Source organism: Mya arenaria, chromosome 2, assembly GCF_026914265.1.
Source record: "Mya arenaria isolate MELC-2E11 chromosome 2, ASM2691426v1".
NCBI classification, from domain to species: Eukaryota; Metazoa; Mollusca; class Bivalvia; order Myida; family Myidae; genus Mya; species Mya arenaria.
This window is the reverse complement of record NC_069123.1, coordinates 50,329,823-50,355,281: the sequence shown is the minus strand read 5'-3', so window position 1 is coordinate 50,355,281 and position 25,459 is coordinate 50,329,823. Positions and strand designations below refer to the sequence as shown.

General features: G+C 35.9%; 1 protein-coding gene across 5 annotated transcripts; it reads left to right on the top strand.

Moving 5' to 3' along the window:
- Positions 1-1,808: 1,808 nt before the first annotated feature.
- LOC128212028 (protein transport protein Sec31A-like) lies at positions 1,809-25,403 on the top strand. Of its 5 annotated transcripts, none has more exons than XM_052917259.1 (28): positions 1,809-1,971; positions 6,209-6,327; positions 6,587-6,676; positions 7,389-7,584; positions 8,317-8,412; positions 8,549-8,686; positions 8,909-9,051; positions 9,440-9,704; positions 10,012-10,152; positions 10,403-10,627; positions 10,783-10,857; positions 11,023-11,121; positions 11,470-11,532; positions 13,146-13,163; positions 14,920-15,043; positions 15,299-15,477; positions 15,851-15,977; positions 16,190-16,338; positions 16,707-16,877; positions 18,401-18,596; positions 19,735-20,071; positions 20,715-20,773; positions 20,941-21,077; positions 21,386-21,535; positions 22,125-22,181; positions 22,724-22,846; positions 23,069-23,140; positions 23,491-25,403. In XM_052917259.1, exons 2-28 carry the CDS (start codon positions 6,215-6,217, stop codon positions 23,677-23,679), a joined length of 3,732 nt encoding a protein of 1,243 aa, XP_052773219.1. In that variant the 5' UTR covers positions 1,809-1,971; positions 6,209-6,214; the 3' UTR covers positions 23,680-25,403. The 5 variants fall into 5 exon arrangements, with proteins under 5 accessions (XP_052773219.1, XP_052773210.1, XP_052773229.1 ...); XM_052917250.1 differs by having other exon boundaries at positions 22,721-22,846; XM_052917269.1 differs by lacking the exon at positions 13,146-13,163 and having other exon boundaries at positions 22,721-22,846.
- The last annotated feature ends 56 nt before the right edge of the window (positions 25,404-25,459 follow it).

The window sequence follows — 25,459 nt, the reverse complement described above, 5'->3', positions numbered from 1 at the left end:
CAAAATTAAGTAAAAATGTATTTTTTGTTAGTTTCCAGTTAATGTTAATAGTCAAATCGGTATTTTTAAATAGTTCTTAGGATAATGAAGCATTATTTCTTGAATGGTGCGTGAAAACTGTTTTATGGTGACATTTGAAGCGAGCAATAATTAATCAGCATTCTAAATATTACCATAAGACAAGATTTCCTTGATGCTACTGACGACAGTCTTCAACAAGGGAGGTAATTACAATGTGGTGACCATTAAAAAGGAGTTCCATACGGGCATTTTATATTCGCCCTGGGCAAGATTATAAGTATCTTCCATGGCCGAGAGTGTAAGATTCAAGTTCATTCCGACCCGAGCGCGAGGGTCGGGATGAACCTATCTTACACGAGCGGCTATGGTAGATGCTTTTTCTCCCACCTCAGTTAAACAAAATTTAGTAAAAATGTATTTTTTGGCTGGAACTCTTTATTGCTTAGTGAAAATAATTGCGTATGGGTATGCGATAGCACGTGGTTGTCATGGATATGCGCGCAGTGATCCAGTTAATGTTAATAGTCAAATCGGTCTTTTTAAATAGTTCTAAGGAGAATGAAGCATTATTTCTTGAATGCTGCTTGAAAACTGTTTTATGATGACATTTGAAGCGAGAAATAATTAATTAGCGTTCTAAATATTACCATAAGACAAGATTTCCTTGATGCTACTGACGACAGTCTTCAACAAGAGAGGTAATTACAATGTTGTGACCATTAAAAAAGGAGTTCCATACGGGCATTTTATCTTCGCCCGTGGGCAAGATAAGAATATCTAGCATGGTTAAATTATTGGATCTACTTATCTGAGGTGGGAGAAAAGAATTTCTAGCATGGTTAAATTAGTGGATCTACTTATCTGAGGTGGGAGAAAAGAATATCTAGCATGGTTAAATTATTGGATCTACTTATCTGAGGTGGGAGAAACAATAATCTTAATTTAATGTCGGGTATATGGAAAAACAACAACATTAGTTTAATGAGTTGTTTTCCGACATGAACAACACACATACATAACATAACAATGCACAATAATGAACTGGCAGCCTGGAAATAAAAGCATATAGTTTATATTCTTGCAGACTATTACAAAAAGTAAGATGGATTAGAGCACTATATACAATGATAACATCAAATAGTTTTCCCGGCTGGACGGCCAATTTACACGCGCGCGTTACCGCTAGTTGACATACCAGTGTATAATTGTTAGTCCTCCAAAGAATAAATGTTCAAGATAATAATAGTATACATTTTAAACAGCAAAGTTGTAAGCAACATTATGTGCTGGGAATTACAGCATGGTTCAATAGTGTCTAGTTGGTATAAAAAGTTTGAACCGAAAAAAAAATAGGGAATTATTCAATTTTTAACCATTTCATATTTCATAAAACGCTTAGTCGCTGACTATTTTTTGAACAAAAAAATAATTGAAATTGTTATTTTAAGTTCTGCGATGAAATATACATTGTACCTTGTGACTAGTAATCCTGACTCGGTCAGCTGTCGTGCATTACATAATTCTCCATTGTTCAAAACGTTTGTAGATTATCATCACCAATTGAAAAAAAATCTAAAAAAGGTTTGACAATTTTCTCGTCTCTGTTTTGTTTAACCAACGAAATGCCACAAAATAACGGTGTGCGGATACGCACAGCTCCACCGGATGTGTGTACGGGCACTGTTGCAATGGTGGTGTGTAACCTCTGAGTAGATTTCCTGCTTCTTGACCCTTAGTGCGAATTTTACATGCCATCATTATATCAGTTAAAATAGTGCATTGTGGGATATGTTTCTCTGCCACGTTTGGATTTGTTGCACTTACACAAATTATATGGCAATAATTCAATACTTTCAACGTATTTAATTTGAATACTGACAAAACAAAATTCAATTACATATAGTGCATTGATACACCACGTTATTACTGATATTGGACTCGAGCTGACACGTAAGTGATTCGTCGGCTTTTTGACAGGTCAAATTTTCAATATTTTTTGACAGGTGTTTGTTTACTTTTGTTGTCATCAAATCATTTGGCAATATAACATATTTCAGGTATTTCTTTGACCCATGTCTTTTTCTGTATTCCTCTTTATGCCTGTTCTTGTCAAACAGGGATTATTGTACATACTTCAAAGTGGTTTTAGATGTGTAACGCAGTCATTGAAATTAGATTTTCGGATGAACAAGCCCGAATTCATATACTTTAGCTTGGCATCAAATTTTTGAACAAGCCCTGCTTTATAAAATTCAGAATTTGAGCAAGCCTGAAAAATATTTTATCAGAGCAGGGCTTGTGGGCTTGTGTTAATTTCAACCATTGGTAACGAACTAACCAAACAAGACCAACAGATCCCTTCAGAGAAAAGCATTCTCAACCATGATGGTGTTGACTGGTCTTTATATACAGTAAATTCTCAGTCCACACGGTGCCCTAGATATGCCAATTTTCATATAATGAGCAAAGTACACCAACATACTATATACACTTTCCGCCTGCAACGGAATGCTACACTATGAACGCACATCTGCCTATAGCGGACCATTACTAGATGTAACTATTCAATTTCAATTGTCTCCTTTCTAATTCATTTGACCGACCAAATTAAACAAATGTCAAAGGTCTATATACAGGAATGTTTATGTTGGATCTCCTAAAGGCTTATGATATCATAGATCACATAATTCTATGTCAAAAATTAAAAGAAATAGGTGTGGATTCAATTGAGTGGTTTCAGTTGTATCGGGTTGTCAACAAGCTATCAATGTTAATAACACAATGTCATGGCGTTCCACAGGGAAGCATACTCAGACCTTTGCTTTTGTTATGCTTTGTCAATGATAGGACTAGGAGTATAAGCATTAGTGAAAAAAGTAAATCAATATTATATGCAGATGATAGTGCTATCCTTTTCTCACTCAAAGATCCTTATGTTGTAGTAATGTACTTGGTAAAGAACTTGAAAACTGTAATGGTTCGTGGTTCACAAACTGTCATTGCATCTTGGAAAAACAGACTGTAGTTTATTTGGCTCTAAACTAACAAAATTGATAGCTTCAATGTACATTACAATGGTCAAATTTTAAAACTTCAAAAATCTGCTTCGTAATATAAGTAAATTCTAGTTTGAACTTTTTATGTAGACAAAACTGTTTTTTAGATGTGAAGTTATTAAAAAAAACTTATATGTAATGAAACTAATACCTTAATTCAATGTCATTTCAACTATGCATCTTCATCTTCGTACAGTGGTATCTCAAAACAATTACGGTAAGAAATGGATTACAGGTCACTCAGAACAAAGTTGTCAGCTTTATTTATGGCTATGATTGTAGAACTTCCCTGAAAGTCTCTGAATTCAGTAATCTTCATTCTTGGATGGCTTAATATAGAAAATAGGATAAAGCAACTATTACTAACCTCAACTCCGGTTGTGAGAGTGAAAATCATGAATGTCATACAACTCATTAATAAACCTTTGGAAATATAGTACCAGCAGCATTCTTTTGATACAAAACAATGAAGGTTTTGTTGGAAAGCGCAATTTTCTATACTGATTTGAAATACAAGCCAGAACTTGGCTGAAGAACTTCCCCCATCCATTTTAGCAATGATTGTATCATCAGGCACTTTTGCAACATGTTCATGGTTTTGTTTTGGAATTTTGGAAATTCTGTCTTCAAGCCATGGTCATTTGTTAACTCCTTATTGTAATTCATAATATTGAATACAAGTGTCATACAAATGCTAACACCTGAGTGACAGATGGCAGAGGCAAAAATTCCAGTCACAAATTCATAAAAGGGGGAGAAATTTGGACCATAATAATAATAATAATAAGCAATTTCACAGGATGAGACTCCCTATTTTGGCAGACAAGTCCTTTTCACTGCTCACTGATATAATTTTATGGGTTACCGGTATTATGAAATAATAATCAATTAATGAAAAAAAAAACAACATTCGTTTTAGAATAATCTTAAATAGTTTCTTCTTTAAAATGCGGGTAAAGCTTTCCAACAATTCTTTTATTTTTATGTATCAAATTCAATTAACTAAATCATACAGGAAAGAGGCAATTTCTGCAAGGCAATACTACATCAAGATTTTATTATGCCCCCTTTTGAAAAAAGTGGGGTATATTGTTTTGCACATGTCGGTCGGTCGGTCGGTCTGTCTGTCTGTCGGTCGGTCGGTCGGTCGGTAGGAATACCAAATGGTTTCCGATCAATAACTTGAGAACGCTTTGACCGAGGGACCTCATACTTGGTATGTGTATTGGTCATCACCAGCAGATGAACCCTATTGATTTTGAGGTCAGTGGGTCAAAGGTCAAGGTCAGTGTGACCTTTACATGAAAAACGGTTTCCGATCAATAACTTGAGAACGCTTTGACCCAGGAACCTCATACTTGGTAGGTGTATTGGTCATGACCAGCAGATGAACCCTATTGATTTTGAGGTCAGTGGGTCAAAGGTCAAGGTCAGTGTGACCTTAACATGAAAAACGGTTTCCGATCAATAACTTGAGAACGCTTTGACCCAGGGACCTCATACTAGGTAGGCTTATTGGTCATGACCAGCAGATGAACCCTATTGATTTTGAGGTCAGTGGGTCAAAGGTCAAGGTCAGTGTGACCTTTACATGAAAAACGGTTTCCGATCAATAACTTGAGAACGCTTTGACCCAGGAACCTCATACTTGGTAGGTGTATTGGTCATGACCAGCAGATGAACCCTATTGATTTTGAGGTCAAAGGTCAAGGTCAGTGTGACCTTAACATGAAAAACGGTTTCCGATCAATAACTTGAGAACGCTTTGACCCAGGGACCTCATACTAGGTAGGCTTATTGGTCATGACCAGCAGATGAACCCTATTGATTTTGAGGTCAGTGGGTCAAAGGTCAAGGTCAGTGTGACCTTTACATGAAAAACGGTTTCCGATCAATAACTTGAGAACGCTTTGACCCAGGGACCTCATACTTGGTAGGTGTATTGGTCATGACCAGCAGATGAACCCTATTGATTTTGAGGTCAGTGGGTCAAAGGTCAAGGTCAGTGTGACCTTTACATGAAAAACGGTTTCCGATCAATAACTTGAGAACGCTTTGACCCAGGGACCTCATACTAGGTAGGCTTATTGGTCATGACCAGCAGATGAACCCTATTGATTTTGAGGTCAGTGGGTCAAAGGTCAAGGTCAGTGTGACTGTAAGCTGAAAAAAGGTTTTCTGATTGTCCATATTTTTTTAATGCATGCACAGATGATTGGGATTGATGTATAAATGTTTGTATAGAAATGATTTTCTTTTATGTTACTATTTTAGTTGGGCATTTATTTGCCTTCTTAAGTTATCATAAGTAGATGACCTGCCTCATATGCATCCAATGACAAATCAGCTGTCATTTCAGTCCATGCATATTTCATTCAATTGTCCAAATATTTCTGGCAACTTGGCGCTCAGGGGGCATAATGTTTGACAAACATCTCTTGTTTTAAATGAAGTTCTCAGAAACTTAAGGTGGCTTAGGCCTAAAAAAAAATAATTGTTTGGTTAGGGTTACATCCTTTTAAAAAATAGGAAGGGTAGGTAGGCTTTTTTTATTTTTTTTTATTAGGCTTTATATAAGAATGTCATTTTCATCATTGGATAATGGTGTTAAAGTTATCTTCTGTATATGCATTTAAGGTTTTCATTTTTTTTTCAAACTGACTATAAAAATGGTAGGGTCGGCGCCTATTCCGTACAATGTAGGTAGGGTCGGGTAACGCGAACCAAATGTTGTTGTTTTTTTTAAGCCTTATAGATGCAATATTGGGTTCTTTATTAAAGTCTTACTCTGAGACTCTCAAACTAAAAAAAATCTAGGACTAGAAGTTCTTGACTAAGATTAGCAGTCTCCATCTCCCTTAAGCATACCTAGAAGTCTCAGTTTAATCGCAAGTCAGGATACAAACAACTCTGAATTTGCAATAGCTTTTGATTGCCACATAAAACAAAAGATGATTCAATCTTTAGGAAAAAAATGAAGAAATTAGAAGTTACATTTGTTCATTGTTTCAGAGACCTGAAAGCCAAATTTGTTAATGGGAATGACAATCATTATCGAGATTCATTTAAAAGTTAAAAAAAAAACTTCAAAGTGTTTTCAAAATTAATACATGTAATGGTTTTGTTTACAGATCACCATGAAGGTGAAAGAAATTAGTCGAACTGCTAATATAGCTTGGTCGCCCCAGCCACAGCACCCAGTGTACATGGTTGCAGGCACAGCAGCGCAGCAGCTAGATGCAACATTCAGGTAATATTTCAATGGACTGTTTGTATTTGAAATGGAACTTAATTATACTAGACGTTTGGAAATTAAGTGATTTATGAAATGTATTACTGCTAGCCGAATAGACCATAGTACTCTGTTGTTTCTCTTCCAATTTTGTTTTTGTCTTAAACTTAGTACCCCTCATGATATTGCTTTAACTCGGGTCAGAATAACTCTGGATAAAATTAGAAACCTCCTTTAGAATGTGTTATGTGAAAGCAAATGTTTTTTAACATTTTAGCACGTCAGCTGCCCTGGAGCTGTACCATCTCAATCTTGACGATGCTTCCCTGGACATGCCTGTAGTGGCTAGCATACCATCAGACTGCAGGTATAGTTTCGTCCTGTTTACTAGAACATCAAATTGGCTTAAATAACTTTTTTCGTTCAAAATTCATATAAAATGAACTTTAAAGACATTTACATGTAAACAGCAAAAGTCTACCACAGTATTTAATTATGTGAGGTCAAAAACAGGAAACTTACATTTGTACTTATAATTAGTGATGATTTGTCAAAATGGCAGTGCACAAAGGAATCAGCTCATTGGCTGCTGTTGGCTATTTCCAATGTTTATTTCACTGTCAGTTGTTGGTGTATCTTCAAAATAATAACATGTTATATAGGGGATATGTACAAAATTTGCCTTCCCTTATAAAGCTGCAAGTTAAAAAAGGTGTTAACAAAACAACAACATAATTTGAATGATAATTTTGAGCTTATACAGTGCTTTATGAATCTAAGATCAGCCTGCTTGGTATTTTCTTGGCTGGTAGGTTTTATATTCTTGAATAGAATACTTAAATACAGTTTTTATCTTAAAAATTGTTTATCATTCAGAATGATTCTGATATTGGTCATTAAGGAGATTGGGCCTCTTGATGTTTTGATTGAAGCATATCGACATTCTGTCGAATCTGAGACACTTGAAGTTAATATGGAAGTTGTTTCAAGTATTAGTTTTGAAAGTTGATACTAATTTCTGATCTTATGAATGAAATGCGTTTTTTTTATATCTTAAGCGGTATTATGATGACTTGCAGGTTTCATAAAGTGGCATGGGGCTGTTATGGAGTGTCAGACAAGCTGTCAAATGGTGTGATAGTGGGTGGGGCAGACAATGGCGGCTTATTTGCTTACAACGCCGCAGAGTTCATCAGTGGAAACCAGGACTGCCTCTTGTTCAAGAAGGATAAACATACCGGTGCAGTGAAAGCCCTGGATTTCAACCCTTTTCAGGTACACAATCAGTTTGATGTATCTCTCAGCAAACTATGCATGCAAATGCTGGGCTACCATTAACAAGTTGAAACCGGTATGAACTTCCTGTCCATCAATATTGGAAGTTTTTCACTGAAATTTGGAAGTTTTAAGTTTCTTGAATTCAATTTATTTTTCTCATTATTCTTCAAATATTTTGCAACTTAAACTTGCCAAATTTAGGTTTATATTATAATAATTCATTTTACTTCAAGACAAATTGAAATTGTGAGCATAAAAGTAATATTGACACAAGGTGTTGATATTTTAAACTTCCAAGCTTTCAAGTTTGAAAGTTTTATTCAAAATTATAGAAATTGTGTACTTCCAAGGAATCAATTTTGGAAGTTTGAACCAATTTATAGGGAGTAATATACTTCCAAATTTCCTTTAAAGGAATCCCTGAAATGGTCTCCTTTGGGGATGGACATAGTTAAGGTGTTGCAACATGTTTCTTTTACTTATGCTCTTTAATCTGGTTATCTCATTTATGCTTGGAATGAGGACTGGTGGATAAGAATTTGTTTCTTTAATACATATTACGTTTGGTATAAAAAAAAACTTGTTTGATGAAAAAGTCAGTATTTAATAGACTTTGTTTAATGATTTTTTGCAAACAATTATTACCTGATGTTTCACACGGAGGATCATTCTTATTTTCATTGTTATTAATCTGTTATATATAATAATATAATTATGTTTGTTTCACAGAATAACCTACTGGTGTCTGGTGGGTCAGAGTCAGAGATATTTATATGGGATCTGAACAACCCTGACAGCCCCATGACCCCAGGAGCAAAATCACAGGTATTTATAGCGCTTCTTATATTGAAAAACCCTTAAAGTTTGTTTATCAGCTAAGTACTTCAAATGTTAAACTGTGTGCATATTGGTACAGCTGTTTTTAGTTAGAATAAAACTCTTTTATATGTATGTGTTGTAGCCGGCAGAGGAGGTAGCATGTGTGAGCTGGAATCGACAAGTGCAGCACATCCTGGCGTCCACATTCACAGCCAGATGTGTAGTCTGGGATCTACGCAAGAATGAGCCCATCATCAAAGTCAGCGACAGCATGTCCAGGGTAGGGCCTGCAGTCTTGTTTATGTAATATGACTTTGTCTATAAATGTTAAATTCAACCTGTCGAGTGAAGGTATTCTATTGTAAGGAAACTGTTTTTAGAACAACTTTGTACAAAGTAAGCCAATTAGTGTAATATATAAATGTAAACTCTGATGATTGAAAATATCACATTCTGTGTTGTTAATGAACTTGCTAGGTACCATTTCTCCTTGTATAAACAGATAAAGAGTAAGCATGTATGCTGGAACCCTGATGTTGCCACCCAGATGTGCCTGTCCTCTGAGGATGACCACACCCCAGTCATTCAGCTCTGGGACCTTAGATATGCTACCTCACCCATCAAGGTGCTAGAAAACCATCAAAGGTAGGACAATTAAGTTAATATTGGTCATTCTTTGGCATTACATCCAGTATTAAAAGTAAATGTGAAGTCTTCAATGATATCAAATGGTAAACATCTTTTCTTTTTGTGATATGACAAATGTCTGAAATTTTCAAGCCTTTGATACTTTCTGATAGCTTTTATAGGTTACTGTATAATTTGTGTTTGTAATTTCCGCAACTTTCATATCGTATGCTTATATGATAAATGAAATTACATGTATGTGATAAAATGATTTGTATTTCCTTACATTTTACATGAAGAGGGGAGATTCAGTAGAAACAAACTAAATGAAAGTAAGATAAAATCAGCCCGGAAGTCTGTCATTAATGGTATCTCCACATGAGTATTAAAATGTATATCCCTGCAGAGGCATCCTGAGCATGGCGTGGTGCCCCCAGGATGCTGACCTCCTACTCAGCTGTGCAAAAGACAACAGGATCCTATGCTGGAACCCAAACAGTGCTGCCCCCAATGGTGAAGTTGTATACGAGATCCCCACAAGCCATCAGTGGAGCTTTGACGTGCAGTGGTGCCCGCGAAACCCCAATGTCATCTCAAGCTCTTCCTTTGATGGCAGTGTCACTTGCTTCTCACTCATGGGAGGTGGTCATCCTATACATCAAATTGACAAGGTATTCAACGCAGTCTGTCTAGTTGTAATCAAGACTGTAGGATATTAATTATAGAATCATCCAGGACGATTTACCTCTTGAAAGATACATGTATGTGCATATATAAAAAAGTAACAGTTTGACAGAACTTAAACCAGAAAAATATCATCAATCAGGCAAACATATTTATTATTAGAATATTAACACTATTAAAAGTAATCATGTCTGACAATAGAATATTTGCATACCTGAAATTGATTTGCTTATATTACAATAATTAATGAAATTGTGTAATCTTGTCGTTTATGTGTATGATGTACATCACTAGGTGAGCGACTCATTCCAATCCTCTGACCCGTTCGCCCAAGCACAGCACGCCCACCAGCAGTCACAGGTCTCCAGCCAGAACGTGATGCCATTGCAGAAACCACCTAAGTGGCTCCAGAAACCAGCTGGCGCAAACTTTGGGGTAACGTCTTCCTGCTCTCTTACCAATCTTGTTTAATTACAGAAAATGATTTGCATTCATTTTCTTAATGATTGCGTTGTTATTGTAAATATTTTTGTGATAATGAGCACTTGAATGGTTGACTTACACTACAACTTTAATGAATGAATTTTGCCCAGATTAGCAAAAAAAATCTAGGTTACTATGAGTAAAAGTAAACAATTTTATCTGTAAATGAACTTAAATATATTTTATTTACTTTATTCTTTAGTTTGGAGGTAAACTCGTCACATTTGAGAATGTGAAGGGTGCGACAGGCCAACCGTCTGGGGGTCGTGTGGTGACAATGAGCCAAATTGTCACAGAGACAGAATTGGTAACTGGCTCACTTCAGCTGGAACAGGCCCTCACTAACGGCCAGCACATGGAGTTCTGTGCCATGAAGGCCACCAACGCTAACGACACCATGCAGGAGAGCATCTGGAATTTCCTAATGGTAATACATGTTAACTGCTGTAAGCAGATTATTAGATGATATAACATCCAGATGTTAAAGTTTTAATGTATCCTATGTGTTTTGCAAGTAAACAAGAGTAATGGGACAAATAAACTTCTGATATATATTTATATTATCAAACTTTCATGTTTCAGATCAACTTTGAGCAAGAGCCAAGACAGAGGTACATTCAGCTTCTTGGATATGACAAAACAGATCTGGCGAAAAAGGTGAAAAATAATATCATTTTGCCTAAAATTGGTTGCATGTCATACATTAAGTGTAGTACCAGTATTTTATGAAATACTTATAATAATATTTCTATATCTGGTCCACATATATAACATTATATGCACTGATAAGAGAGTTTGTGAATTTATAACATTTAATTATAGGTCAGCCAACACACAAAAACAGAGGGATTAAATGAGTCTATAGGCCCTGGTGTGGATGCAGATGAACTGGCACAGAAGATGAACCAGCTAGGGACTGGGGTAAGATTATTTTGCAGTGTATACTTCCAGTATACTTACAGAATGTAAATGGAGCCTGTAAAAGTTATAAGAAAAAAAGACACTACAATATATTACACACACAATATGTTTTAAACCAAATATTATAATAATTTTCATTCCACATTGGCAGTTACATCCAATATTAATAACACAAAGATCTTTGGAATTCCTTGGATGTCTGAACCTTGCATTATCAAATAGACTCGTATTAATATGTTTACAACACTTTTGACTTTATTCATGTAGTACGAACGATACCAGTGCAGCTGGCTAACTGGAAGCATTAATGAGTGTGTATTACATGTACTTGTATTGTTGCATCTCCAGGACAGTGGCCTGATGTCTGGACTGTCCAGCAGTGGTCAGGCTTCACCCAGTGTAGGATCAAAGGTAATGTATGATGTACTGCGAAATGGGATTGAAGTAATTATTATTCCTCTATCACCAAATAGGACTCTAGGTTTACCCTCTTCTGCCTGTTCCCTGGGAGGGGGCTATACGTTTACCAGTTACAATGGTGGGGACTACAGGTTTACCCTCCGTCTATAAAAACTGGAAGCTGCAGTAACTCAAGAAGTATGCAACACAAAGTTATGGAACTTAGTATGCGTTTAGAAGGCCAATAGTTTAGCATATGATTTATAAAGTTTGTTGCACAAATCATGACAATGGTTGCTATGACAACAGAAACATAGTGTTATTGTCTTTCTGACCATCCGGAAAACAATGGATCCTGTGATAACTAAAAGAACATCCAAATTAAATATATGATAATAAAGTTTTGTGTACAAGTTGTAAGAGGCCAGGAAGGAAATAATGCACATCATTTTAAAATATTGGTACAAAGGCAACAAAACTGGTAGGGTACTATTGTATTGTTAGCTATGTGTGGGGCTCTTTGCACAACCAACCGACTATTAATACCAATCATGTAGATTTTCAGAATGGTTTACTTATACTAAAGTATGTTTAAGGAAAACAAATATTCACAACTTCTGTCTACAGTCTACATAACTTCTTATAAGTAAAATCTTTCATCTTTTAAAGTGTATGGCTTAATTATACCCCCACAAACAAAGTTTGAGGGTGTATATAGGAGTGAGCTTGTCGGTCGGTCTGTCAGTCGGTCGGACGATAACTCATGAAAGGCTAGACAGATTTTAAAAAAATTTGGTACACAGGTATAACATCAGAAGATACAGGTCTAGTTCGATATTGGGGCTGGTGGGACCAAGGTCAAGGTCACTGTTACTAAAAATAGAAAAACGGTTTCCGGACGATAACTCATGATAGGCTTGACAGATTTGAACAATTTTTGGTACACAGGTGTAACATCAGAAGATACAGGTCAAGTTCGATATTGGGGCTGGTGGGGCCAAGGTCAAGGTCACTGTTACTAAAAATAGAAAAACGGTTTCCGGACGATAACTCATGAAAGGCTAGACAGATTTGAACAATTTTTGGTTCACAGGTGTAACATCAGAAGATACAGGTCAAGTTCGATATTGGGGCTGGTGGGGCCAAGGTCAAGGTCACTGTTACTAAAAATAGAAAAACGGTTTCCGGACGATAACTCATGAAAGGCTAGACAGATTTTAACAATTTTTGGTACACAGGTGTAACATCAGAAGATACAGGTGAAGTTCGATATTGGGGCTGGTGGGGCCAAGGTCAAGGTCACCGTTGCTAAAAATAGAAAAACGTTTTCCGGACGATAACTCATGAAAGGCTAGTTTTTCTTGTCAGCAGTGTAACTTCTTAATTACTCAACAGATTTAAATAAAACAATACATGCATGATAAAAGAAGATGCCGTGTGCAGTAACCTTGGAGTTATGGCCTCTTTTCAAAGGAATGGTTTGCCATTCCTGTGTCCAGGCAGCATTTGGGGGTATTCGTCACTCCTGTGACAGCTCTAGTTTCTTTTAATTTATGTGACATGATGATGCTTGATACTTGGGGTTGAATGTAATCACTTGTAGTCACCTTTTAGCTTTATTACAGTTTCAGAACATAAGAAAGGTTTGTATTGAAATGTATTCAGTGATGTATTCAAGACTTTCATCTTTCATCTATTACATGTATTAATTTTTTTGGCATAAAGATATATGAATATTATGTTTTCAATTAAACCCCTAACATGTGTGACTTTCTTAAGTGAAACCTATTTTCATGTCTCGTGTATGCGTGTGCTTTTCCTACTACAAAAAGGATTGATGTGACACAGATATAGTCTTCATTATAGTAAAATAAATATAATGATTTTAGCACGTTTGGCCAGATTAGTTTAAACTGTATTTATTTTACAATGAGATTGGAGAAAGCTATATAAACTTATACTAAGGCACTTTCATTGGCATGACGTTGCACAAGAATGGTCTTGTGTTGTTAGGGAAATTGAGTGCCCAAAGATATCTCGCTTAAACGGATTTGTGACAGCCAACCAAACTCACATACGCCTAGGCAGCGAATCAAACCCTGGGTTCTTGGTGAAAATGAGTTTGCTGACCACTGAGCTAACCAGACAACCATGTTTAGCCTTGATGTCATCTGTCCTCACTAGTAATTCATCAGTAATTTTCTCTACATAAGCACGCTAGAACTATATTCATACTTAACTTTGTATTAATTTTACTATTTATTATGCCCCCTTTTGAAAAAAGTGGGGTATATTGTTTTGCACCTGTCGGTCGGTCGGTCGGTCTGTCTGTCTGTCGGTCGGTCGGAATACCAAATGGTTTCCGATCAATAACTTCAGAGCGCTTTGACCTAGGGACCTCATACTTGGTAGGTGTATTGGTCATGGCCAGCAGATGAACCCTATTGATTTTGAGGTCAGTGGGTCAAAGGTCAAGGTCAGTGTGACCTTTACATGAAAAACGGTTTCCGATCAATAACTTGAGAACGCTTTGACCCAGGGACCTCATACTTGGTAGGTGTATTGGTCATGACCAGCAGATGAACCCTATAGATTTTGAGGTCAAAGGTCAAGGTCAGTGTGACCTTAACATGAAAAACGGTTTCCGATCAATAACTTGTTCTTGACAAATTGAAATTGTACTTTATTTTCCGGTCATGTAATGTTCATATTTTAATGAATTGAAATATATATATATATTTATGTCATGATTATGTTTTAAATATTATCCTTTAAAAGAAGTAAATACGATACTTCAAAACAATGATAGTGAGCTTAGCTTGTTTCTGTTATTAAAAACTTTGAAATTTTGGCCTTGAATGGTATTGAAAGTGTAATGCTAGATTTGTTGCCCTCTTTTTTTCTTGCACATGAGTACCGCTTAACAAACAGCTGGACTCAAAAAATTCTCGATTCATCCTTAGGCCCTTATGACAAGAGCAAGCTAAGCTCACTATTTTTATTTGGATAAAATTTGTGTAATATTTATTTTCTTCATAGTTTTTGGGATTCAAAAGGCAATTATCTTTTAGAAAGTCACAATAAAATATTTTTTATTTAGCATATCAAAATAAGTAAGAGATTTGGCTTAATTGAAAAAAACTACCATTGCTTACATGAAGCTTGGTATGCTTAAGAACTTTATAGAATTTGGGGCCTGTAATGAGACTGGCGACATCTACAGTTATATACCAAGTATTGTTGGGCATTTTGTGCGCATAAAGTGGATGATTTGTGTTACATGTAAAGAGTGAAAAGATGAAATTATTCTCACAGAATTGGTGAATAGTTGAATAACTAAATATCTCCTTGTCAAGGAATTGGTGAATAGTTGAATAACTGAATATCTCCTTGTTCCAGACTCCTGGCAGTCGAGATGAGATGAGTTTGCCAGATGGAGGTGCATCTGCTTTTGATGAGATAGGACAGACAAAGACTGAGGCAAAGAAACATGAGAAACCATTAAACCTCAGTATTGGAGATGGTATGGATTAGCTAAGATCAATTTGTTTTAGATTGTTTACATCAAATGAAAAAGTCCATAATAAACATTGTTGTTTTATAATGAAATTTATATCATAAATGATGCACTGAAAATCTGCTCGTTAGATAGTGCTGCTTTATTAGTTTAAATAAATAGCGTTTTAAATAGTATAGAAGTAGTTCTTGAAATATACTAAATTTAAAATGACATTTCAAGCAAATTCACATTTTCTCAAATCTGTGTCACCCTTTCTAGATGCCGATGGTTTGTTGTGCGAGGCGCTGCTGATTGGAAACTTTGAGGCAGCGGTGGACATGTGTCTGAGTGAGGACAAGATGGCTGAAGCAATACTGCTGGCAATTGCAGGTGGCCCTGAGCTTCTGTCACGCACCCAACAGCGGTTCTTCCAGAAGAACGGCACAAACCTCGGCCGGGTATGATGGTCATGAGAAATAATTCAATAGAAAAGTGCCCTTTAGAATGAAAAGTTTAGTTATAGTCTTTCTTTATTGGAAACCTCAAACTGTTTAGAAGTCACAAAAACAACCTTGTTACCATGGTCCAAATTATCCCTGCACTGCCAAAATTCTTTCCAAGATTTGCTCAAAGACAGGATTTTATATATGAGCGCTTGTTAAAAATGTTGATGCACTACACTTGTGTTAGAATGGGCTTGCGACAACATCAAATTAAAAGTACAGAAATTGAATCAAAGGGGATATCAGAAGTAAAATGTAACATAAAAAATGTCTCCCTTGACTGCATAAGATAATCTAGTTAATCAACTGGAAATTTTCTGTGTTACAGCTGGTGTCCTCCATAGTGAACCATGACTGGCGACACATTGTCTCTCACTGTGAGTTGGACAACTGGAAGGAGGCTCTCGCTGTCATCCTCACATACTCCCCTGCTGATGAGTTCGCTGAACTCTGTGGTAGGTGCCTTTCTTACAACTGACTACAGCGTCTATGAATGCTTGTAACATTTTGGGTGCTTATTTGACTGTATTTGACTGTATTTATTTTATTATTTTTTGTTTAATCAGTGCATTCTAATATCAAGAGTTATGAACATGCCGATATTTGACCTCAAAAGAAATAACTGTTAAGGTGAGCTACATGTATGCCTATTATCCCTCGCCAACAGACAGCCTTGCATCCCGCCTGGAGACAGAGGGGGATGGGGACCTCGCGCCTTATGCGGGTTTGTGTTACATCTGCTCCGGAAATGTGGATAAACTAGTTGAGAACTGGTTCTCTGTTACTCCCAACAGTGGCTCACCCATGGCTCTACAGGTGAGATGAAACTAATGATGACTTTATTTCTTGTTGTTTAAAAAAATAATTCTATCAATTATAACTAAGTATTGTTTTGAAGCTTAACTGAAATAGCCCATTCCCCTGACCACAGAGAGAGGTCTGTCAAGTTTAAGTTCTGTATCTGTAAATTTATAGTTCCCATTAAGTATCAGCTGTCAACCAAAATGACCCACTCAAGCAAATATTTTCGCTTGTATTCTTTGGCCTGTTGGTAAATAACCTTTAAAATTGTTACATGAAGTGAAATGTCTTAACAAGATGTCCTGTTACTTTAACTACTTGACCTATTACAGTAATACATATAGACAATATTGCAACACATGACATTGTCTTATTTGTTACAGGACCTTGTGGAGAAGGTGATGCTGCTTCGTAAAGCTGTTGAGTTTTCCCGGGGTCAGGCTACGGAGATCGGCACTGGGGCCCTTGCTGACAAACTGAGCAGTTACGGGGGGATCCTGGCTGCACAGGGATGCCTGGATACTGCACTACGGTACCTCGGAGAAAGTTCAGAGGTGAGGGACTGTGCGGCATTATTTGTTGAATTTACATATGTTGTTAACAATAAGAGCAACTAATACACTTGAATATGTGTAATATCTGTAATATATACCTCGTGTATATGTGACCATCCTGAAGCTTTAATAAAATGAAAGTTTTTTTCTGATTGGTCAGCTTGTAATTATTATTGCTGTAGCGAAACTCATCCTAACAATTCGATAGGTGAATTTGAAAAGATTCTAAGTGACATTAAATGAACCCCTAGAATTGCCCTCCTACACATATATGTGCTTCTTGGCTAACAGACAGGTTATTGATCATTGAACATGTTTCAGTTTAGGGGTATTTTCCAAATGTATGATAATGTAAGCAACTTTTTCTAACCCATCTTGCTAAATATTATCATAAACCATGCACAGTGAAACATATTCCTTCCTGTGTATTTTAACACTTATTTAATGTAGCTAGCATTGTTTATTTACCCGACATGTATTCTCTAAGCCAGACCCCAATGAAAGTAGATTTGCTGACATGCATATAATCATAAAAAACCTTCACATGTTTCACAGAGCTTTGCTTGAATTTCATATCATACGAAGTTTTATCAATTTATTAGCTAGTCTGTTTATTGAAGGGAAAAGTCGAGGTATTGTCATAGCCTTGGTGTCGTAGTGTAAAAACTTGAAACTTGCCCAAGAGTCAAATACTGTTTAAGTTATTTAATTGAATAATGGTACACATGTTACCATTTAATAGTTGTCAAATTTGGCCCTCTTTTCAGCAAAAAAAAAGCTAACACCTTGGTCATTCCTCATAAAACGTTTGAAATGCTCAAATTAATCTAGGCACACATGTTGACAGAGAAAATCTACTCATGTAAAGCATGGCTAGTAATTGACTTATACATTGTGGAGTAATGCCCTATTTTAACGAAATGACGAGCATTTGCTTACAGCACTCTTGTTTCTTTTACAGGGCTTAACATAAAAATACTGGATAATTTTGACTGTTTATTCATTACTTTTGTTAGTTACACTACAAATAGATATTTTATTCAATGTAGTATATACCGTAATTGTTTCTATATATAGCTGATAAACAAAAGACTGTCAGTCAGAGACCTGAATGGTTGACTTATACCAATGTTATACCAATTTTCATCTGCCCAGTGGTTACCCACAGTCTTAATAGTTGCAGGAGTTCATGATATCCTATTTTGATACTAGTAGAAGTTTCTAATATTGTTTGTCAACACTTTCTAAAATGATGAGTTTTGGCTTTTTATTCTTGGCGCGCTTGTAATATCTATGATAAACACTCATTATAATTGGTTAAACAAAGATAATCATTTAATACCATAATAATAGAATTTATGTTTAAATGGAACATTATAACAATATGGGGTCAAACAGGCTTTACAAAATAAATAATAAATATAAAGTATTATGTATTCATCCACGAAATCTTAAGGTATGAATCAGTTTTATGGTCCATCTTATCAGCAGTTTTGTGACAAAATACCAAATTGATGTTCCAGTATAACCTGATGGTGCTGCGTGACCGCCTGTATCAGGCTCTTGGACAGCCTGCCCCTGGAATTGCTGCCCCGTCCTGCCCTTGGGAGCCCGTCTCCTTGGCCCCTCAGAAAGGAACACAACAGCAACAGCAGTCCTACAGCCGCACCGGCATGCAGCAGGCGCAGTCAAACAATACAGCTGGCATTTCTACTGTTGGTATGTGCATGTATATGTTGCAGTGTTGGCATGAGTTTGAAGTGGTCAATGGTGAGCTATTTTGGTGGGGACTGTACGTCATTCGTCAACGTATTTCCTTCAAACGCATCTCCTCCTCAACCATTGGGCCAATTCCACCTAAACTTTACAGGAATGTTCCTTGGTTGGTCTTCTTCTAGGAGTGGTTTGTTGCAGAACTCTGGATGCAATTGTAACTGAAATGAAAACAAAATTCATCAGAAACCACTGAAATGATTTCAAAATGATTTCACAGACATGTTGCTTTGTAAAAAAACATGGCTGCCAGAGCGTGGGGCTAGTTTTTAATATATATATGATGGAAAACTTTGTTAATCTTTCCTTAGAAACATCATGCCCAATTTTAGATTAAAATCAAGGCAATGTTCCTTGGGTGGCCCACTTCAAATTCAATCAACCCAACTGAGTTAACACAAAAATATGGCTTCCACTTTCACTATGTTGATTTGTGCAAAAACATACTTTTCACAATTTGGGTTGATGGAAAACTTTTCAAAATAAATTCGAATAATGTGTGTTTTGTGGTCCTCTACCATTTGGATATTGATCTATGACTTTCTTAGCAGCAGCTTGCTTGCCAATCAAGAATATTTTCCCTTAACAACCATGGACCTCATAAGCAATCAAAAACTTCCTTAGGAACCAGATAATTTCATATGACCCAATGTCTAACTTGTCAATGGTTTGCTTCCTATATTGACCATCACATTCCTTGGCAACCATTGAACTCTGACTAACTTTCTCAGCGACCCACTTTTGTCTGACCAACCAATGACTTCCTTGGCAGTAGTTCTAATTTCTCCAGATTTGTAGCGCTATATTGGCCCTTTTGTTTAAAACTTAGTTGACTGATTATCAAAGGCATTTCCCATTGATGTTCAGGTTAAAGATATAGGGCCATCCTGGCCCTCTTGTTTGCTAAAAAGCTCATTTCTAACACTATACTGTAAAAGGCTACATGAAATGCTAATACATTATTCTCACATTTATTGATCTTGCATTAATCACTGTATGATAATACTGTAACAGCTGCTGATTTTAATCCAAATGAATGACTACAACAATGACTGTTTATTAGAAGTTAATTATTGTTTTGCAGGTAGTTATTCAAGCCAGCACGACCAGTATTCCAACCAGTACTCCAGCATGAATGGCAGTGCTGCCCCCACATACAGCATCAATAACCCCCTCACTGCCCCTGGGGCAGCGACGACCTCGTACAGTCAGGGGGCCAAGGGGACAGCCCCTATTCCCACATACACTCCCTCTAACACTGCCACAGGGGCTCCATCATCCCCTACAAACAAAGGGCCTTTAGCTCACAAGTATCCACAGCCCAATGCATATAACACAGGAGCCCCTAATGTGTTCCAGCCTACAAACACATACAATCCTATGGATTACAATCAACCACAACCTGCAAATGACTATTATAGGTAAAATCTTTACAATTTATTTTTTATTTGTGATTGTACAAAAATAAAAGTAACTACATGAAGACAAAATTTAGGACTGTACAATGCATTTATTATCCCTTTCTGAAATGTGAAGTTGATATAGTAAGCGTGGTGTGTACGCATCTGGGAAATCTTGTTCAGAGCATAACTTAAAAAGTCTTTGAGGTATTGACTACAAACTCTATATACAGACAGATATTATTAAGGAGAAGTGCAGTGCACAGGAACAATTACTCTGGGTATAGTACTTTTTGAGTTACTGCCCTTTGTCAATATTCACTTATTTTTTGTCAGGAGCATAACTCAAAAGGTTTGCAGTATATACTTCAAACATCATATACAGATAAATCTCATTTAGGAGATAGCATTGCACCAGAACCATAACTCTGGGTGCTGTAATTTTTAGTTATTGTACATATTTTAATTGTAATCATTTGTCGACAAAGTTATTACTGTTATTTGATGGGGGATATGGCAGTCTTTGACTGCTATATCTATGACTGAATTAGTAAAACAAAAAAGTTAAATACATTACATTTACTTTAGAATATAAATACTTCCACTTGATTTAAGAAATCTTACAGTTGTGTATTCATAAAATATGGTCTTTGTTTTCTTTCAGTGGCAGTTATATGAATCCAACTAGTCAACCAATGACACCAAATGTGTACAATCCCACAGGTAAACATATTACCCCATTTATTGTAGTCATTTGGATGCCTAGTAAAAGTACTTTTTCTGTAGAAAAACAACAACATAGTAGAGACAGAACAAGTGTTTTGTCTTAAAGTCTTGTGGCCATTCCTATCTTTATGTGTATGCAGTGTGTGTGTAAATATATTCTTCAGGAAGTGGTTACCCCAGCAGCCAGCCTCCCGTGGCGCCCCGGACAGGTGCACATCCCAGCGTGCATTCGTTCCAAGACCACAAGCCCAACATAGCGTGGAATGACCCGCCCATGGTCGTAAAGAAAGAGAAACAAAATGTATGGCAGGTGTTCTTCTGCTTCAAGTTCATACAGATTAATATCCTTTATGGTTTTGTATTATTTATAGTTAAAACAAAAATGTTTGATAAGGAACAGAAACATTTTTGTGGTCCATGTAATACTTCTAGAAGCTAAGTAAAAGTCGATGAATATGTTTTCCTATTCCATATTTGGTTGGAAATTCATGCAGATTTTGATAACAATAAACAGAGATTGTGAAGAGATTATTTAATCTGCTAAATACAAATTGTGAATATTCTGTAAGTGGCCTTTAAACATGATCAACTCCATTATCTTATTCCAAGGAGCCAACATCAACATCAGTTGCCCCCATCACCAACCCGATATATGGTTCCCAGCCTGGCCAACCCCAGGGTCCAGAGCAGGGAACTGGGGCCCCAAACATGGGCTACGGGAACTTCTACAACCCCCAAGAGTACAAACCTGAACCAAAGGTAGGATCACAGTGATGGCAAGGCGTAGCATTTGCTATTGTTGTATAGGAATGCTCTTAAATACCTGCCATCTCATTACACTGAACACCTTTTCGGGGTTGGCTTTTCATTGCTAAGTTTAATATAAAGCTTTTTTACAATTCTTATAATTTGTGTAGTTTATGATTTACAAATTTGTGAAAAGTTTGACGATCGGCTGGCAAGTATTTATGGCAGCATTTTTATAATTATTGATTTGTAGATTTTAATGCTTATCGTTAATGTTATTAATGCAAAAAGATATACTAGTACACTACAATTTGTTATTAGCTGCTAACAGCCTTGTTGCATCTTTGCTAATTTGCTTGTTCTTAAGTTTTTTTTAGATTATTACACATTTATGTATTTCATTATGATGAATATTTGCACTTTCTGTCTTTATCCACTTTAAAGAATAACTTTTTCACTAACATTTTACTTATTCTGCATGTAAGGCTCAGATAGTGCTACTATTGATATGTTTACATAGGCAAGGCACCTCTCTATATTATCATCTAACACAGTTATGATATGGTCACATTGTTTTAACCATCTGCCTCTCTGCTCTCAGCAAGCCCCGATCATGGCTACCCAATCGTACTCCACGAGCAATGGCTCAATGGCTAAGGTGAGGATTTAGTGGTTGCTGACCTCTTCAGATGAGATTTGTGGGAAATATCCTTTCACAACTGCCTTTCTCAGCTAACTTGATGTTTATGAAACTCACCCAAGATGCTGTGATTGCATAAATGTTTTAACATTTTACTTGTAATTTTAAAGATCTCATTAACTGGTCATTGATCTCATTACAACCTTTTCAAAAAGTTAATATTTTACACTAACTGCAGTTTGCTTGTTTCTTTCTGTGCACTTTTAACACTATCTAGCTAATGTAATACGATAAAAATGTCGTTTTATTTCTTTTCATCTGTTTCCTTGTCAGTTATGGGCAATGCTCTCAGTGATATATTTAGGTGTTTTTGTGACTTATATTACTTACTAGTATTACATGCGTGGCCTATGAATCGAGGTCACTTTCTAGTATTAACTTTTAATAATATTTGAATACATGTATTTAAAGCTTACAATATTTAAAATTTAAACTTAAACTGTTACAACAACAATACAGACATGTGTACTGAAGTACTGAATTTGTTGTTCCTCTAGCAGCCAGAGCCAGTAGAACCTGTTAGGGAAGCTGCACCAAAACCCCCGGTGCCAGCGGAAAACAAGGTCCTACAGGAAATCTTTGACAACCTTGTACACAACTGCCAGGCGAAGGCAAACAATGCCGTATGTATAACCCACATTGAGTTTAAGATTGCTGTTTTTATGAGAAATGTGCTTTGTAATGTAAATTGTTCATGAAATCAGCCTTGAATATGAAAGGAGGAAGCCGTTATGTTTAATGTGCTGTTTTTATTTGGCTGCAACGCTCTGCTGTTGAATGCAAATTGTTGTGTTTGTTGCATGAAGTACATGCCCTTCACGATTGCTCACTTTCTATTTCTTCAGCAAATGAAGAGAAAACTAGATGATGTCACCAAGAAGTTGGAAATTCTGTATGACAGACTACGGGAAAGCTCAGTAAGTTGATGTGATAGCTACGTAACACAGAATAAAAGCTGATATTTGACATGGCTGAATTTAACTGATTAAAGGTTTGTCATGAAGGATACTGTGTATTTGTTTTAAAAGTCTTGAGTCATATATGCTTGTATATTAGTTTGTCTTGGAAAATTACAATAAAGATAAGTTAATATTTTTTATCAGGGTGTTTTATAGATATGTCTGATTGATATACTGAACAAGACTGAGTGGAAAGTCATAGGCATATTTGTCACAGGTTGATACTTTAATTTTCTACAGGTTTATTTGGTTAATTAGCAATGAATATCAAAACCAATATCTTAACATATGGCACTCGATGATTTCAGTTGTCGCCTGCAGTGATCCAGGGGCTACACCAGATAGTTCAGAGTGTCCAGCAGTTTGACTACAACACGGGGCTGGCTGTGTATACACAGATGGTGAGCCAGGGGAACTTCTCCGAGATCAGCACCTTCATGCCTGCTCTCAAGATGCTGATACAGTCCGCTGCACATCTACAGGTCTACATACAGTGATGAATGTGAACTATAGGAACACTTAATTACAATTGTTTGGAATGTTTATTATTGTTAATTCACAAGTATACGGAAGCTGTTTCTCATTATCTCATTTTGTCATATCATTGATGAAGGTGTGGCCAAATTGATCAGTTTCTGTGGATTGAGTATTTTAAGTTGACCAGTAATAGGATTATGTTTTATGATGACAATTGTTATGTTGAATGGTGATTGGATGGATCTGTAAGATTTCTTTTTAATGAGTCAGAACTGTTAATGGTTCAACACTAATTCCCATTCATTCTTTAATGGTTGTATGCAAGTTTATTTCTTTGAAGTCATTTTTTTTAACAAAACAAGGATCAAGCATTAGATACAGACAAAACAATGTACATGCCTCTTTTTTTGCATAATTGATTCCGTTACAGATTGTTTTCTCACCTGATTGAAATTAACAGCTGATATTTATCAGTTGTTTCTTTTTTATTTGATTAGACATATGGTCATCATTGATGCTCAATTTCTTTAACTTTTTTTCTCTTTTGCAATGTTTTAAATCGTGATGGCTTTGTTAGTGTCATATTTTATCCCTTTCTTACTGTTCTATGCATTGTATTTATTTTTGCTGGCTGCTTTATTATACTGAAGAAGGGATGTGTTTGTGTGTTTAATAGGATGTTTTTACTAATTTTAAGGGGACTTTGTCACCATAACGAATTACATGATTTGTTTAATACTGAGGCATTGAAATAATATAGTGATTGTATTCATACTAGGAAATTTCAGTACTTGGCAAGATTATATCTTAATAACTGAACTCAATTAATGAAATTATATCTGTCAAAAAGTGCTGATCTTATTAAAATGATGGTAAATTTATCCCACTGTATTCATATATTCGTGACACTCCTTTTAAGCTTGTTTGTTTTTCAAATTGAGGTATTTTGTTAGCCTTTGTATCATTGTTGTTATCAGTCATAAACATTGACCTTGATCATAACGCAAAACTGTAAGATATTTTAATGAAACTTGGTACGTAAGTTGCCAAAGACAATAAGCACATATACAACCAGACCCATAACTCGAGCTTAAATAATTATTAAGTTATGCCTTTTTTTTTTACTGACAAACAGCGGATGAGTTTTGGTATTCTCTGTAGGGTGCTCTTATGTAGTGATAATGTGACACTTTTGAATTGAAATGGTTATACTCACTTTTATGTTGGTGCAAGGCTGTTTCTTTATAGAATGGTTGTTTTGTTTTCATTTTTTGATATCACACATTATTCCCGAAGTAATATGAGGTTATTTCTGTTTCGGATTAACACATAGCATTCTTATAATTCTATTTGATAAAATATTAGTTTGTATAAGAATAAGGTTCATATCCGTGACAAATGTTACAATTCATTTATATAATCAAACTTCACACATTGTTTTTCAACGTGTAAATACATTTAATACACTAATATTAGAATGTATTGCTAGTCACTTTGCCTTGTGAAGATTTACCTCTATGTAAATTCATTATCACTGGAGTTTATTTATTCATAAAAAAAAATCCCATTTTATGGGGAAATTATTTTTGGATTGATTATATGATAGCTCATATATAATTAAATGTAAATGCATGAAAGAGTGTATGTAAGTGCTTATATTATTAGCATGACTTATTTAGTGATATCGCTACTATTCTGATGCCAGAACATGTGACTGATATGGATATTAAAATTGTAAAATCCCGGATTGTGTAGCTCTTCTCATGGAAACCTATATCATGTAGTGTATGGGGGCACTCT